This window comes from Hypanus sabinus, chromosome 27, assembly GCF_030144855.1.
Source record: "Hypanus sabinus isolate sHypSab1 chromosome 27, sHypSab1.hap1, whole genome shotgun sequence".
Classification (NCBI taxonomy): domain Eukaryota; kingdom Metazoa; phylum Chordata; class Chondrichthyes; order Myliobatiformes; family Dasyatidae; genus Hypanus; species Hypanus sabinus.
The window spans coordinates 43,072,362-43,088,524 of NC_082732.1; the positions used below are offsets into that span (position 1 = coordinate 43,072,362).

At 45.9% G+C, this 16,163-nt stretch overlaps 1 protein-coding gene across 1 annotated transcript in view; it reads right to left on the reverse strand.

The window, feature by feature from the left end:
• Positions 1-2,023: 2,023 nt before the first annotated feature.
• Positions 2,024-16,163, reverse strand: part of c27h1orf159 (chromosome 27 C1orf159 homolog) — a 25,441-nt gene continuing 11,301 nt past the window's right edge. Inside the window, exons 5-9 of the mRNA XM_059952342.1 lie at positions 13,997-14,062; positions 13,754-13,888; positions 9,817-9,842; positions 9,186-9,216; positions 2,024-5,587 (exon numbers count right to left, since the gene is read on the reverse strand). Coding sequence (XP_059808325.1) covers positions 5,511-5,587; positions 9,186-9,216; positions 9,817-9,842; positions 13,754-13,888; positions 13,997-14,062 — 335 coding nt within the window. The 3' untranslated portion in view covers positions 2,024-5,510. The remainder of the gene's footprint in view (positions 5,588-9,185; positions 9,217-9,816; positions 9,843-13,753; positions 13,889-13,996; positions 14,063-16,163) is intronic.

The following is a 16,163-nucleotide window of genomic DNA, read 5'->3' on the forward strand; positions in this document are numbered from 1 at the left end:
GCTTGGGCTGGGCTGAGTCACGTGACTGTGAGTGTACAGCGGGCTGAGCACACATCCTTGAGGTGATCCAGTATTGTTTGTGAGTGACGAGATGTTATTTCTGATCCCCACTGACCGTGGTCTCCCGCTGAGGAAGTCAGGGCTGAAGAATTCTGAACTTCGTGAGGGGCATTTCATTCCCTCTCTTCCTGGTGACACCTCAGCACAGCGGGTAGAACTGCAGACTCATAGCACCAGAGATCCGGGTTTGATCCTGGCCTCGGGTACTGTCTCCTTGTGACCATGTGCGATTTCTCTGGGAGCTCCAGTTTCCCTCCCACATTCCAAGGACCTACAGATTGGCAGATCTTTTTGTCATTCGTTATGTGCCGTGTCGTATGACGTGGGCGATTGCGGTCTTTCCGTGGCCATTATTGTTCTTGGCAAATGTTTCTATAGAAGTGGTTTGCCATTGCCGTCTTCTGGGCAGTGTCTTTACAAGACAGGTGACCCCAGCCATTATCAATACTCTTCAGAGACTGTCTGCCTGTCGTCAGTGGTCACATAACCAGGACTTGTGATACAGACCAGCTGCTCGTACGACCATCCACCACCTGCTGGCTAGCAGAGGGAAGGAGCACCTTACATCTCCTTTGTTAGAGATGTAAATCCACACCGCCACTCATTCCAATTCGCCACGTAACTTCCACTCATACACCCCACCTCCCCACCAGAGTATGTATGGAAGAGGGTTACAATCTGGGGGGGGGGGGGGAAGAATGGAAATTATTTAGGATTTCTGTAATAGTGTAAACGAGTGGGTAATCAGCTCAGTATCAGTGGGCTGAAGGGCCTATATTTATGTTCAAATTTATTTTCATCTGGCTGTACAACCAAACAAAACACTTCTCTGGACCATGATGCACCCACAAAACATATCATACACAGCAAATGAAACAAAATATTACCACGAGTAAGTTAATACAATGTAATGCAGTGTATGTGGTGCGGAGCACAGACAGTCAACTAAACAGCTAGTTGTCCTGGCAACGAGGCCTCAGCAGTGGCAGGGTCTCTCAGCCCGAGAGAAGAAGTGGTTCATGATGTACTTCACTATGAATCCATTGGAGCCATTCAACAGGGAAACAGGCCATTTGGCCCAACTGGCATATGCTGTCCAAAATGCCCCATCCAAGCCAGTCCTATTTGTCTGCATTTAGCCCATATCCCTCTAAACCAGAGTTTCACCCTTAAGGGCATAAGGTATAGAGCAGAAATAAGCCATTTGGCCCAGAGTCTACTCTGCCAATTCATCATGGCTGATTCAATTTTCCTCTCAGCCCCAGTCTCCTACTTCCTCCCCATATCCCGCCATGCTCTGACCAATCAATAATCTATCAACCTCCGCCTTAAACATACATAAAGATTTGACCTCTACAGCTGCCTGTGGCAAAGAATCCCACAGATTCACTACCTCTGGTCATAGAAATTCCTCCTCATCTCTGTTCTAAAGGGACATCCTTCTGTTCTGAGGCTGTGTCCTCTGGTCCTAGGATCCCCACTCCAGGAAACTCTATGTAGGCTATTCAATATTTGGTAGAAGACGGTATCGTTAATTTATTGAGATAAATCACAGACAGAACAGGCCCTTCCAGCTCTTTGAGCCCCACTCCCAACAACCCCGATTTTACCTGAACCTAATCACGGGACAATTTACAATGACCAATTAACCTATCAACTGGTATGTATTTGGATTGTGGGAGGAAACCAGAGCATTCAGGGTAAACCCACATGGAGACAGGGAGAAAATACAGACAGACAGTGGTGGGAATTGAACCCAAGTCACCTGCACTGTAAAGTGTTGTGCTGACCACTATGCTACCATGCCACCCTTTGAAGGCAGTTGGACAGGTACATGGGTAGAAGTGGTGTGGAGGGGTGTGGGCCAAATGGGACTGGCTCTGATGGACATAGTGGATGGCACGGACTAGTTGGGCCTTCTGGTCTGTCCTGTAGTGTACTGGTCTCATTTAAGGAAGGACAATTTAGAGAAAGCAATTTAGAGGTTTATTTGACTGATACAAAGAACACTACAACACATGAGATGGTGCTGACCTCTTAACAGTTGAAGTCCACAGTAACTTTATTATCAAAGTATGTGTATGTCACCATATACCAACCATCTGAGATTCACAGTAGAGACTTTCACAGAAACACAAAGACTTTCAATAGAATCAATGTAAAACTACAAAGGCAGAAAATAACCAACGTGCAAACAAATACAGATTTTGCAAAAAACAAAAATAAATAAATAAATACTGAGAACTGGAATTGTAGAGTCCTTTAAAGAGAGTCTGTAGGTTGTGGAATCAGTTCAGTGTTGAGTTGAGTGAAATTATCCTTGCAGATTCAGGAAACTGATGAAGGATAATAATTTTTCCCTGAACCTGGTGACAAGGGACCTAAGCCTGGTTTCTTTGCTCCTTGAATCTTATCGGGTTAATGTTGCAGTTCCAGAACCATTGGTCAAGGTTCTAGAACATGAACTGACTAAAGGTCCAGGTCTGTGGACCATTCAGAACATCCTACCCAACTCACAGAGCCTTTCTGCACCCCCCCCCTCAGTTTTTATCTCAGCTTTACAGCAGCTGCAGTGGTTTGATTATCATTGGCTGTAAACTCAATCTAGACTGCCCTGCTGTGGCCACAAGCGGGACTGCAGGTGTGACTCATCCCTGCCATACCTCATACTAAAACTACATAATCCATGGAATGGATATCCTTTTAATTGAAATCATAATTACATGAAATCATAATTTAATTGATAATTATTTTCTGTAAAACTGAAAAAAAAACTGCAGTAGGCAAAATATTTAATATAATATCAATTGGTACCACGAGTTTCCAATTGAGCACATCTATAAGGAGCGCTGTCACAGGAAAGTGGCATCCATCATCAAGGACCTCACCACCCTGGCCACGCTCGCTGCTGCCATCAGGAAAAAAGAACAGGAGCCTAGCGTCCCAGACCACCAGGTTACTACCCCTCAACTACCAGGCTCCTAAACCACCATGGATATCTTCACTCACCTCAACCTCAAAAGTTCAAAGTAAATGTATTATCAAAGTATAGATATGTCACTATATACAACCCTGAGATTCATTTTCTTGCAGACATACTCAAAAAATCTATAGAATAATAATCATAACAGAATCAATGAAAGATTGCACCATGGGCAATCTACAGGTGTGCAAAAGACAAACTGTTCAAATAAGAAATAAATAATAATAATTGAGCAATAAGCATCGAGAACATGAGATGAAGAATTCTTGAAAGTGAGTCCATTGGTTGTGGGAATATTTCAATGATGGGCAAGTGAAGTTATCCCTTTTGGTTCAAGCGCCTGACAGTTGAGGGGTAATTACTACTCCTGAACCTGGCTGGTCCTGACACTCCTGTACCTTCTTCCTGATGGCAGCAGCGAGAAGGGAGAATGTCCCAGGTGGTGGGGGTCCCTGATGATGGATGCTGCTTGCCTGCAACAGCATTTCCATATAGATGTGCTCAAACCTAAACCTCACTTTGGAGCTCTCTACAATTCATGTTCTCAGTATTATTTATTTACTTAGTATTTGATTTTATTTTTGCATTTTGCATAGTTTGTCTTCTTTTTGACACTTATTGTTTGTTAAGTCTGGGTGTAGTTTTTCATTAATTTTACTGTATTTCTACTGTGAATGCCTGCAAGATGAATGTCAGGGCTCAATATGGTGACATATACTGTATGGACTGTGATAATAAATTTACTTTTGAGTTTTTGGATTTATTTGTACTAAGACCAATCAAACCTCTCTACTTCCTCAGGAGTTTGAGGAGTCATCTAAAATTCTGACAAACTTTTATAGAAATGCAATGACTGGCTGCATCACAGCCTGGTATGGAAACACCAACGCCCTTGAATGGAAAATTCTACAAAAAGTAGTGGATTCAGCCCAGTCCATCATGGGTAAAGCCCTCTCTGCCATGAGCAATAAATTCACATATTTACCACACTCTGGCTTAAGAAATTCCTGATCTCTGTTCTAAAGGGTCATCCTTATATTCTAAGTTTATGCCCTCTGGTCCTGGACTCCCCCTCTACTGAAAACATCCTTTCCATGTCCACTCTATCTAAGCCTCTCAATATTTGATAGGTTTCAGAGAAATCCCCACTCATTCTTCAAAATTTCAGTGAGTACGCACCCAGAGCCCTCAAACACCCCTCATACATCAACATTTTGACTGCTGGGATCATTCTTCTGAACCCTCTGCAAAGCCAGCACATTTTCCTAGATAAGGGGCCCAAAACTGCTCACAACGAGAAGCAGTTTGAAGTGTTTACAGTTCAGTGCCTGAGGAAACAGAGGCGGTGGGGCACATCTTTCCTTTAAAAAATACAATGAATGCTCCTAAGTACAAAACAAAGAGAACAGTAAGGAAATATTTATTTTATTTTATCTTTTTAATATATACATCAAACACTATCCAATACTAGCTAAAAGTTACACGGACTTATTATCCTATATATCCCTCTCCACCCAATACAATGGACAAGCTTGGAAGCTGACGAGAGGTCAGCCTGAAAAACCAAGCTTCAGTTACCATCTCCAACGTCCACTTGGACTCAGACACAAATGTGTTGACCAACAGAATCTGGGGCAACTGCGTTCAGCCGCCCATCCCCAGTGGAAGCAGCACTTGGTTAGATCCCACAAAGAATTGTTGAGCAGAGCAGGTGAATCGGAGCTCAGAGGACTGATGATCTCAAACTAAAGGGCTTCATTGAAGCCGGAATAAAATATCAGCTTCTACAGAAGGACAGGATGCAGACTTCCTTTCAAACTGTGTTGTGCTTTTAGACTGACGTAAAGATGTACAGCACTGAACAGAAAACTCCACCATACGTCCCAAGCCCGGCTGCAAAAAGAGAAGGGTTGGACACGGGACTAGCAACCCCATCCATAAAAACCCAGATCTACAGAAACACCAACAGAAGCTCCAAAGACTTAATCCCTGAGAGAAGGAGGATCTTCGAAGATGGACTACACCTGCAGACAACTTGAAAGACTGGCCCAGGGCAGATGACTCTGACGAACTGTCGTTGGGGCCGATGTCCCTGTGGGGGTGACAGGCCAAGTCAAGTGAGGAGGAAAAAGCAGGTCAGTTTCTCTAGACAGCGACCAACAGGTGGAAAAGCATCCGGGGAAGAAGCTGTCGCTCTCTCTCACACACTGACAATGCCTTTTGTATTCCTACTGAATATCAGAAGTCCTGAAGTTAAAATAGCATCCGATTTCCACCAGGTACCTGCTCATGTGCATTTCTACTTCAGTCACTTTGGGCCGAGTACTCACCTCGGACCCGTTGTGGCCGTCGGTGGCACAAGTCTTCTAACCTAACAGTGGTGTCCATGAATCACCACTCCTTCCCTACAGCCAACCTTTAAATGACCCACACATCTCCAGCACACGGGGTCGGTGCTGGCCAGAAGTCAAATGTCGTTCACAGTGGCAGCCGAGGTCGCAGACGCAGACATGCGCTCCCTTCTGGAATATCTCTGCTTTCTGACTGAAATGCAAATCGGAGACACAGTGAGATCCACACAGGACAGAGCAGCACCATGCGCCAATCGTTAATGCCCTGGCATTTTGTTAAAATCTCAAAATAAAATAAAACAATTTATAACAATAAGACCATAAGAAATAGGAGCAGAATTAGGCCATTCAGCCCATCAAGTCTACACCACCATTCTATCATAGCTGATATCAACCCTAATCTCCTGCCTTCTCCCTGAAACCTTTGACACCCTTACTACTCAGGAACCTATCAACCTCCACTTTAAATATAACCAATGACTCGGCCTCCACAGCCATCTGTGGCAATGAGTTCCTCAGATTCACCACCCACTGGCTAAAGAAGGTCCTCCTCATCTGTTCTAAAGGGACGTCCCTCTATTCTAGGGCAGTGCCCCCTGATCCTAAACTCCCCCAATATAGGAAACATCCTCTTCACATCCGCTCTATCTTGGCCTTTCAGTATTCAATAGGTTTCAACAAGATTCCCCCTCATTCTTCTAAACTCCAGCAGGTGTAGCCCCAGAACCATCAAATGCTCCTCATACAAAATTAACTATTTCATTCCCAGACTCATTCTCATGAACTACATGGGCCCCCAGCTCTGACCTCCTTTCGTTGGTTACATAAAGCAGTCTATGTTCCAAGCCTTCCCTAGTGATGCTCCCCAACTCTTCCTCCACTACATTGCAGACTGCATTGGTGCTGCTTCATGCACCCATGCTGAGCTCGTCGATTTCCGTCAACTTCCACTCTGGTCTTAAGTTTACTCATTTCATTTCTGACGCCTCCCTCCCCTTTCTCAATCTCTGTCTCCATCTTTGGAGACAAACTGTCTACCGACATCCTTTATAAACCTACCATTTTCCACAGTTACCTTGACTATACCTTATCCCACACTGCGTTCTGTAAAAATGCTATTCCCATTTCTTATGTTCTTCTCTCCACCGCATCTGTTTTCAGAATGAGGTCTTCCTTCCCAGGACATCAGAGATGTCCTCCTTCTTTAAAGAATGCGGTTTCCCTTTCCTCCACCATTGATGCTGCCCTATCTCCTCCATATTAAGGACGTCGCGCTCACCTCATCTTCCCGCTGCCTTAACAGTGATAGAGTTCCTCTTGTCCCCACCTACCACCCATGAGGCTCCACATCCAATACATTCTCTGCAACTTCTGCCATCTCCAAAGGGATTCTACCACTAAACACATGTTAACCTCCGCCCACTCTCCACAGAGATTGCTCCCTCAGTGATTCCCTTGTCCATTTGCCCCTGTCCCTCCCCACTAATCTCCCTCCAGACACTTATCCTTGCAAACAAGTTAAGTGTCACATGTACCCATTCACTTCCTACCTCATCTCCATTTAGGGCACCAAACGGTCCTTCTAGGTGAGGCAACACTTCATCTGCGAATACACTGTGGCTGTCTATTGCATCCCGCGCTCCCAGTGCAGCCTCCTCTACACTGGTGAGACCCGTTGTAAGTTGGGGAAATGTTCTACCGAGTGCCTCTGCCTTCTCAGTGGCCCAACATTTTAATCCTTATTCCCATTCCAACATGTCGGTCCATGGCCTCCTCTTGTGCGTTGATGAGGCCAACCTCAGGGTGAAGGAGCAACACCTTATATTCTGTTTGGGTAGTCTCCAACCTGATGCAATGAATATCAATTTTTCCTTCCAGTGGAATAAAACAATTTTCTCTCCCCCACTTCTATTCCCTACTCTGGCCTCTCACCTCCTCCCCAATGTCCCTCCTCCTTCCCTTTCTCCCATGGTCCACTCTCCTCTCCAGCCCTTTACCTTTCCCACCCACCACCTCCCCCTGCAGTCCCTCCTCCTTCCCTTTCTCCCATGGTCCACTCTCCTCTCCAGCCCTTCACCTTTCCCACTCACCACCTCCCCCTGCAGTCCCTCCTCCTTCCCTTTCTCCCATGGTCCACTCTCCTCTCCAGCCCTTCACCTTTCCCACTCACCACCTCCCCCTGCAGTCCCTCCTCCTTCCCTTTCTCCCATGGTCCACTCTCCTCTCCAGCCCTTTACCTTTCCCACCCACCACCTCCTCCTGCAGTCCCTCCTCCTTCCCTTTCTCCCATGGTCCACTCTCCTCTCCAGCCCTTCACCTTTCCCACTCACCACCTCCCCCTGCAGTCCCTCCTCCTTCCCTTTCTCCCATGGTCCACTCTCCTCTCCAGCCCTTTACCTTTCCCACCCACCACCTCCCCCTGCAGTCCCTCCTCCTTCCCTTTCTCCCATGGTCCACTCTCCTCTCCAGCCCTTCACCTTTCCCACCCACCACCTCCCCCTGCAGTCCCTCCTCCTTCCCTTTCTCCCATGGTCCACTCTCCTCTCCAGCCCTTCACCTTTCCCACTCACCACCTCCCCCTGCAGTCCCTCCTCCTTCCCTTTCTCCCATGGTCCACTCTCCTCTCCAGCCCTTTACCTTTCCCACCCACCACCTCCCCCTGCAGTCCCTCCTCCTTCCCTTTCTCCCATGGTCCACTCTCCTCTCCAGCCCTTTACCTTTCCCACCCACCACCTCCCCCTGCAGTCCCTCCTCCTTCCCTTTCTCCCATGGTCCACTCTCCTCTCCAGCCCTTCACCTTTCCCACCCATCACCTCCCCCTGCAGTCCCTCCTCCTTCCCTTTCTCCCATGGTCCACTCTCCTCTCCAGCCCTTCACCTTTCCCACCCACCACCTCCCCCTGCAGTCCCTCCTCCTTCCCTTTCTCCCATGGTCCACTCTCCTCTCCAGCCCTTCACCTTTCCCACCCACCACCTCCCCCTGCAGTCCCTCCTCCTTCCCTTTCTCCCATGGTCCACTCTCCTCTCCAGCCCTTCACCTTTCCCACTCACCACCTCCCCCTGCAGTCCCTCCTCCTTCCCTTTCTCCCATGGTCCACTCTCCTCTCCAGCCCTTCACCTTTCCCACCCACCACCTTCTAGCTGTCCTCCTTCCCTTTCTCCCATGGTCCACTCTCCTCTCCAGCCCTTCACCTTACTCGCCCATCACCTCCCCCTGCAGTCCCTCCTCCTTCCCTTTCTCCCATGGTCCACTCTCCTCTCCAGCCCTTCACCTTACTCGCCCATCACCTCCCCCTGCAGTCCCTCCTCCTTCCCTTTCTCCCATGGTCCACTCTCCTCTCCAGCCCTTCACCTTTCCCACTCACCACCTTCTAGCTGTCCTCCTTCCCCTCCCCTCATCTTTTTACTTGGACATCTTCTCTTCCTTTCCAGTCCTGAAGAAGGGTCTCAGCCCGAAACGTTGACATAGATGCTGCCTGACCCGCTGAGTTCTGCCAGCACTTTGTGTGCGTTGCTGAAGAAACTGGTGTCCATGGCAACTGGTTGCAGGCTACCCAAACAGAAAAGGTGTTCCTCCTCCACCCTGAGAGTGACCTCAGGAGGCCACGGACCAACACGTCAGAACGGGAAGGAGATAGGAATTCAAATGGTTCACCACCGGGATACTCTATTTTGTGTATGGAGTGGAGGTGCTTAAGCAAAGCATCACACTGTCACATTAAACCCCTCTGGTCATCGTAATTACACCTGCGAACAGAATAACCGTCTCTGTCATAACGTCCAGTCCATTACCTGATCGAACGGAACTCCTCATCATTTCTGCCTGTGGAAACATTGGAAAGAGAAGCCAGTCACATTAACACCACTGGTTAGGGGTATTGCTGAATTACATTACTGCTGAATTTAAAAAAGGGGCAAGCTATTGCACAAATTACTGACATAACTTTAAACATTTACACATAAATTGCCTGGATCTCTCAGGCAGATCAAATAAAAACTGTTGATTCTTATCCAGTCTGAATTCCATTATATTCAGTTTAATTGGCATAAAAGCTTCATCAAACAGAATAGCAAATTATACTTCACATCTAGCTACTTGTGCTTGGGCAGCACGGCTACATAGCTGAGCAGAACCTCTGATTGGGGTTCAATTGCCACCGCTGCCTGTGAGGAGCTTGTACGTTCTCCCCGTGACTGCGTGGGTTTCCTCCGGGAGCTCCGGTTTCCTCCCACAGTCCAGAGACGTGCAGGTAAGACTGCACCTCATCAGACTGCATTGGCCGTCGACACAACTGGCGCATTTCACTCTACGTTCCGATGTACAGGTGAAAATAAAGCTAGATAAAAACGTATCTAAGATTATGAAAATAGGATCTGATAGATCCCGGTGCAACAGTGAAGGTCACGCACGAAGATTTCTTACCATCTCACTTGGCTGAAGAATGGAATCTGAAAATTAATAAGACTGTTCAGTAAGAAAGTCTGTTTTTCAAACTGTTGAGAATTGTCAACCACATGTCTGTTCACACTCAATTCAAGGTACAAGACTTTGAAACACAACAGCTGTAACACAATTGTTGTCAAGCTGCACCTTCGGACCCAAGCGCAGGATTACACAGAGACTCAAAAGGTTAAACAAAATGAGGAATTTTATTAACAAAACACCTAAACCTACAAGGTGTTGGCTAACTTGGGGAAACTCGGCCAGAACATCACTAGGCAAGGAGCAGGACAACCGAGCCAACGGGGGGATTAGTACTGCCCCTTTAAATACACCCCAGGGCATAAAAGAATCTATATCCAAATTATAAAACCCCAGACTAATAACAGCTTACAATGAACTACTTCAATAAAAGACAAATGGTCTGAGGATACTTCGTTGGACACCTGGAAAGTCTCGGTGAATTAATTGGATGTAATCAATTACAATTGCTGCTTCAATGTAAACTGGAGAAGGCCGAACAATAACATGAAAAATCCCAAGAACAACAACACAAATAATTACAATTAATAAAATGCAAGAAGACTAAGAAACAAACTCAGAGCCCTCAGAATACTCTACGACGACCCGAGGTTGTGATGTAGTACCCTGGTCATGGGTGAAAATGCAACTGCGTGATCAGTTCCAAGAATTGGGGAAGATCAGAGCGTAAATACAAGGATGTAATGGTGAGGCTTTATAAGGCAGATTGCAGATTTGGGCCCCTCATGTGAAAAAGGATGCGATGACATTGGAGAGTGTCCAGAGGAGGTCTACGAGAATGATTCTGGGAATTAAAAGTTCAGTGTATGAGGAGGGTTTGATAGCTCTGGGCCTGGAGTTTAGGAGAATGAGAGGGTGATCTCATTGACACCTATCAAATATTGAAAGGTCTAGATAGAGTGGACGTGGAGAAGATGTTTCCAATAGTGGGGGAGTCCAGGATTTTGGGACGTCCCTTTAGATCTATATCATCCTTTGGCCTTCACAGTCGCATACTTACAGATACTAAATGCAATGTTTCAACAGTAAACCCAACTCTCTTCCTCATGCACAAGCTAGTCAAATGACAAGCTCCCTGTCAAGTGAGCAGGGGCTTAATGTTTGATCTTGATTGGCTGGATCAGAATTGCCTATTCCTGACTGATTAGCTTGAATTGGCTTTGCTCTGATTGGTCGATTTTTTAGGGCCAACCCTCTTTAGGAACGTATGGTCCCAGACTGGAGCTATCCCGACACTCTTAGAATCTACATTTAGATCTCCCACGTGCTCTGTCCCTAGTGATTCCCTAATCTTTCTCTTGTAGGCATTCCCTTCCTTGCCAAGGATGTTGGCATCATCAAATCTTGGACTACGAAAGGCAGTCTGATAACACTGGGATAGAAGCAGTTCTCGAGTCTGGTTGTATGGGTTATCAAACCTTTGAATCTTTTGCCCGACAGGAGGGTGGGAGGTGAGGGGGCACAACAACCAGCGTGGGAGGGAGTCTTTGAGGGGCTGCTTTCCCACTACAGTGGGAAGACAATAATAGAAATGTTTAAAATTGTGAACAGGCCAATAGGTTAATTGGTCTTTATAGATTATCCCGTGATTAGGCTAAGGTTAACTCGAGGGTTGTTGGGTGGTGCAGCACAAAAGCCCATAAGGGCCTGTTCCAAGCTGCATCTCTAAATAAATAAGACAATTTGTTAAAAAGAAGATAAGCATCGAGGTCGCGGCTCAGACTTTGGTGACTTAGATTAATAAATCTAAATCCTATCAGACAGCTAGTTTGGCGCAAGAAGTTCCGTCCTGTGCATCATTATAACTGTTGTACTTACTTGTTTCTTTAAACACTTTCCCCTCCCTCGATTCCCCGCTCAAGCTACCTCTTCCCTTACCTACCTATTACCTCCCCCAGGTGCCCCTCCTCCTTTTCCCCTTTCTCCCATGGTCCACCTATCAGATTCCTCCTTCTTCAGCCCTTTACCTTTTCCACCTATCCCCTCCCAGCTTCTTACTTCATCCCCCTCTCCCTCACTAGGATGCCACCTGGATTCGCTGGTTATGAGCAATAAGAGGACACAACCTGAATTGTTTTCCCTACAGCACAGGAGGCTGATGGGAAATCTGACACAAGAATATTAAATGTATTTTATTTTATTTAGAGGTACACATGGTCACGTCCCTCTGGTCCAATGTGAAGTCCAGGTTACATCAGATCAGTTGTGCCCTTGTCAAACCGGTACCTGTTCCTAATTTTAATCTTTGCAGAGACTCATGGGTCCAGTCAGCATAGAAAATGGTGTTCATTCACAGAAAGTACACACACCACCAGTAACCCAGTGGGAGCAAAATAAGATTAAAATGCAAGACTTCCACTGAACAATTCCCTAGTACAAAAAGATAGGCTCTTGACCTCACAATCTACAGTACTGTGCAAAAGTCTAAGGCACATAGTATACAGTAGCTAGGGTACCTAAGACTTTTGTACAGTATTGTAATTTTATGCATTGCACTGTACTGCTGCTGCTAAAAAATCATGCCATCTGTGAATGATGATAAACCCTATGGGTCTCTATTGTGGACTGATGGTAGGAAGAGGGCAGAGAGAGGGGAATCATGGTTGGGAAAGGGGAAGAGAGAGGGGAGGGAGAGGGAAGCACCCGAGAGACATTCTGTAATGATCAATAAACCAATTGTTTGGAATCAACTGACCTTGCCTGTTGTCTCAGGGCTGGGCGTGTCTCTATCTGCACCACCCCTCACCCCGGCACTCCTCCTCTGCCTCTTGTCACACCCAACTCCCACGCCACTCCACCCTCAACATCCTTTGCTCCCACTCTAGATTTACAAACTTGCTCTCCATTCTACGTTGACAAATATAGTACTGTGCGAGAGTCTTTAGGCACTCCGGCCATATACATGTGCCTGAGACTTTTACACAGGTCTGTACCTGGTCATGCCCTCGCACCTTGTTACCTGCCTGCACTCATTACTGTAACCTTTTATTCTGCATTCTTGTTTTGTTTTACCTTCTACTACCTCAGCGCTCAGAGTAACAACATGATGTTGTGCAAAGCAGATCTTTCACTGAGCTTGTGACAATAATAACCAAGAAGCCCAAGGTCGAAGACCAAATTAAACTGGATTCCCCAACAAGGCCGCCCAATTAGTTATCAGCAAGTGAGATAGTGTGGGAAATAATCTAATGATTTTGGATAAATGTGACTGTTTACACAGTGAGATGGAAATAATTTTGGACAGTCACCTCGCTACTGTTTTAGTGAAGGAATAGGGCTCAAACAAGGAAAGCAAAAACCAAGATGGCAGCCCACATGGTCACAACAGCCTCTCCGGTCAAACTAACCTGGACCCACAACACCTCCTCATTAGTCAAGAAGGCCCAGCAGTGTCTCCATTTTCTGAGGAGACTGAGGCATGCAAGGCTCCCCATCCCATTCTAACAACTTTCTACAGGAGCACCATTGACAGCATCATTGTGTGGTACAGAAGATGGACTGCAAGACCCTTCAGAGGACAGTAAAAATGGCAAGAGGTCACCAGGGTCTCCCATTTGTGACATTTACCGGCAACATTGCAGATGAAGGGCCTGAAGTTTTGTTACGGATCTCGACCACCCATCCCACAATCTCTCTGACCCCCTGCCGTCGGGAAGAAGGTAGAGGAGCATCAGGACTGGGACTACCAGACTGGGTAACAGCTTCTTCCCTCAGGCTGTGAGACTAACCCTTATATGCATGCACAGTCAAATGACAATAAACTTGAACTTAAACTTCAGAGTGAGACAGAGATTACCTAGGAGACAGACTACCTACAATTTCATTTACTTCAGCAGCACACTGAATGAATATACACAAACACATGCCAGTGAGTCACCTTTGCCTTGTTGGTAAAACAAAAACGGGAGCCTCTTCGACCGTTTGAGGTAGAAAAAAGCAGCCACGGACAAAATTAAGAGAGAACTGATAGCGAGTGTTCCGAGACACACCAAGGCAGCAATTTCTGGTCCCCCTTTAGTGGAAACAAGAGAAATTAAACCACTTATTCTCAGAGAAATTGAAATGGCATTTCTAAAGCAACAGTTGTAAGCTCTCTAGCATCTGTACGCTTTCTCCTTACCAATTTTAAGGATGGTTGGGCCCATAGTGGTGTCGTTTGATACTTTTCCGTTGTAGCTGAAATGCACTGTAACAGAAACATTAATGAGGGTGAAGTTCATGCAGAGATGATGAAATCGAAGCAAAGCTGAAATGAGGCAGATTTACATTGCAGGTGTAGAGTTTCCAGCCCACTAAATGTTTAAATTAATTAAGCATCCATGGGAAAGCTAAAACGAAGGGAAGGGAGGGAAGGAGTGTGGTGATAGGAAAGGTCATGGGTTAAGGTGAAAAGATCAAGGAGAACGTGAGGGCACTGCTGACAGAAGAGGTGGATCCAGGTTTGATAACATTTAATAGAAATTTGACTAGGTTTATGAATGAGAGGTGTATGGAGGGATATGATCCAGGTGCAGGTCGACTGGACTAGGTAGCATGGACTAGATGGGCCAATGGGCCTGTTCCTGTGCTGTGATATAGAGCAGACACTGTTATAGCACAGCACAGGCCTTTCAGCCCAAAATATTGTGCTGACCTTTTAACTTACTCCAAAATCAATCTGACCCTTTCCTCCTACATACCCCTCCATTTTTCTATCATCCAGGTGCCTAAGAGTGTCTTAAATGTTTCCAATAAAAACAATACGACCATAAACTATAGGAGCAGAAATAGGCCATCCGGCCCATCAAATCGTTCCACTATTTCATCATGGCTGATCCATTTTCCCTCTCAGTCCCAATCTCCTGCCTTCTCCCTGTATCCCTTCATGCCCTGACCAATCAAGAATCTATCACCCTCTGCCTTAAATATATATAAAGATTTGGCCTCTACGGCTGCCTGTTGCAACAAATTCCACAGATTCATCACTCCCTAGCTAAAGAAATCCCTCCTCATTTCCATTCTAAAAGGATGCTCCTCTATTCTGAGTCTGTCCCCTCTGGTCTTAGACTCTCCCACCACAGGAAACATCCTCTCCTCATCCACTCCATCAAGGCCTTTCACCATTCAATAGGTTTCAATGGGGGCCACCCCTCTTTCTTCTGAATTCTAGTGAATACAAGCCCAGAGCCATCAAACACTCTTCATATGACAAGCCATTCAATCTTGGAATCATTTTCATGAACCTTCTTTGAACTCCCTCCAGTTTTAGCATATCCTTTCTAAGAGGCTGAAAACTGCTCACAATACTCCCAAGTGAGGCCTCACCAGTGCTTTATAAAGTCTCAACTTTACATCCTTGATTCTATATTCTAAAAATGAACACTGATGTTGTATTTGCCTTCCTCATCACAGACCCAACCTGAAAATTAACCTTGAAGTAATCCTGCACAAGGAGTACCAAGTCCCTTTGTGACTCAAGAGTTCTGAATGTTCTCTCCATTTAGAAAATAGTTAATACTTTCATTTCTTCTACCAGAGAGCATGGCCATTCCCGACACTGTATTCTACCTGCTTTTTCTTTGCCCCTTCTCCTAACCTGTCTCAGTCCTTCCTTAGTCTCTCTACTTCCTCAAAACCACCTGCCCCTCCACCTATCTTTATATCAGCTGCAAACTTTTCAAAAAAAGTTGCCAATTCCATCATTCAAATCATTGACATATAATATAAGAAGAATCAGTCCCAACACAGACCCCTGTGGAATATCACTAGTCACCGACAGCCATCCAGAACAGGCTCTCTTTATTCCTGTCCTTTGCCTCCTGTCAATCAGCCACTGCTTTGTCCATGCTAGAATCTTTCCCAAAATACCACGGGCTCATAGCTTGTTATGCAACCTCATGTGTGGCACCTTGTCAAATGCCTTTGGAAAATCCAAGTTGACATCAACCAATTCTTTGTCTAACCTGCTTGTTGTTTCTTCAATGAATTCCAACAGATTTGTCAGGCAATATCGTCCCTTGAAGAAACCATGCTGACTGTGGTCTATTTTATCATGTACCCCAAAACCACATCCTTAAAATATCTGCTTCTAGCACCACTCTCTGGCAGGGCACATTGGTGTAAGTGGTGGGTGTGTGACGCATAGCCAGGGGCGATGGGAGAGGCAGATACAAATTAAGGAAATCTTAGATGGACACATGGATGATGATAGGAAAGTGGAGGGCTGTGTGAGGGGGAAGGGTTAGATTGATCTTACAAGTAGCCTAAAAGGTCAGCACCATTTGGTGTACTGTGCTGTAATGCTCAAT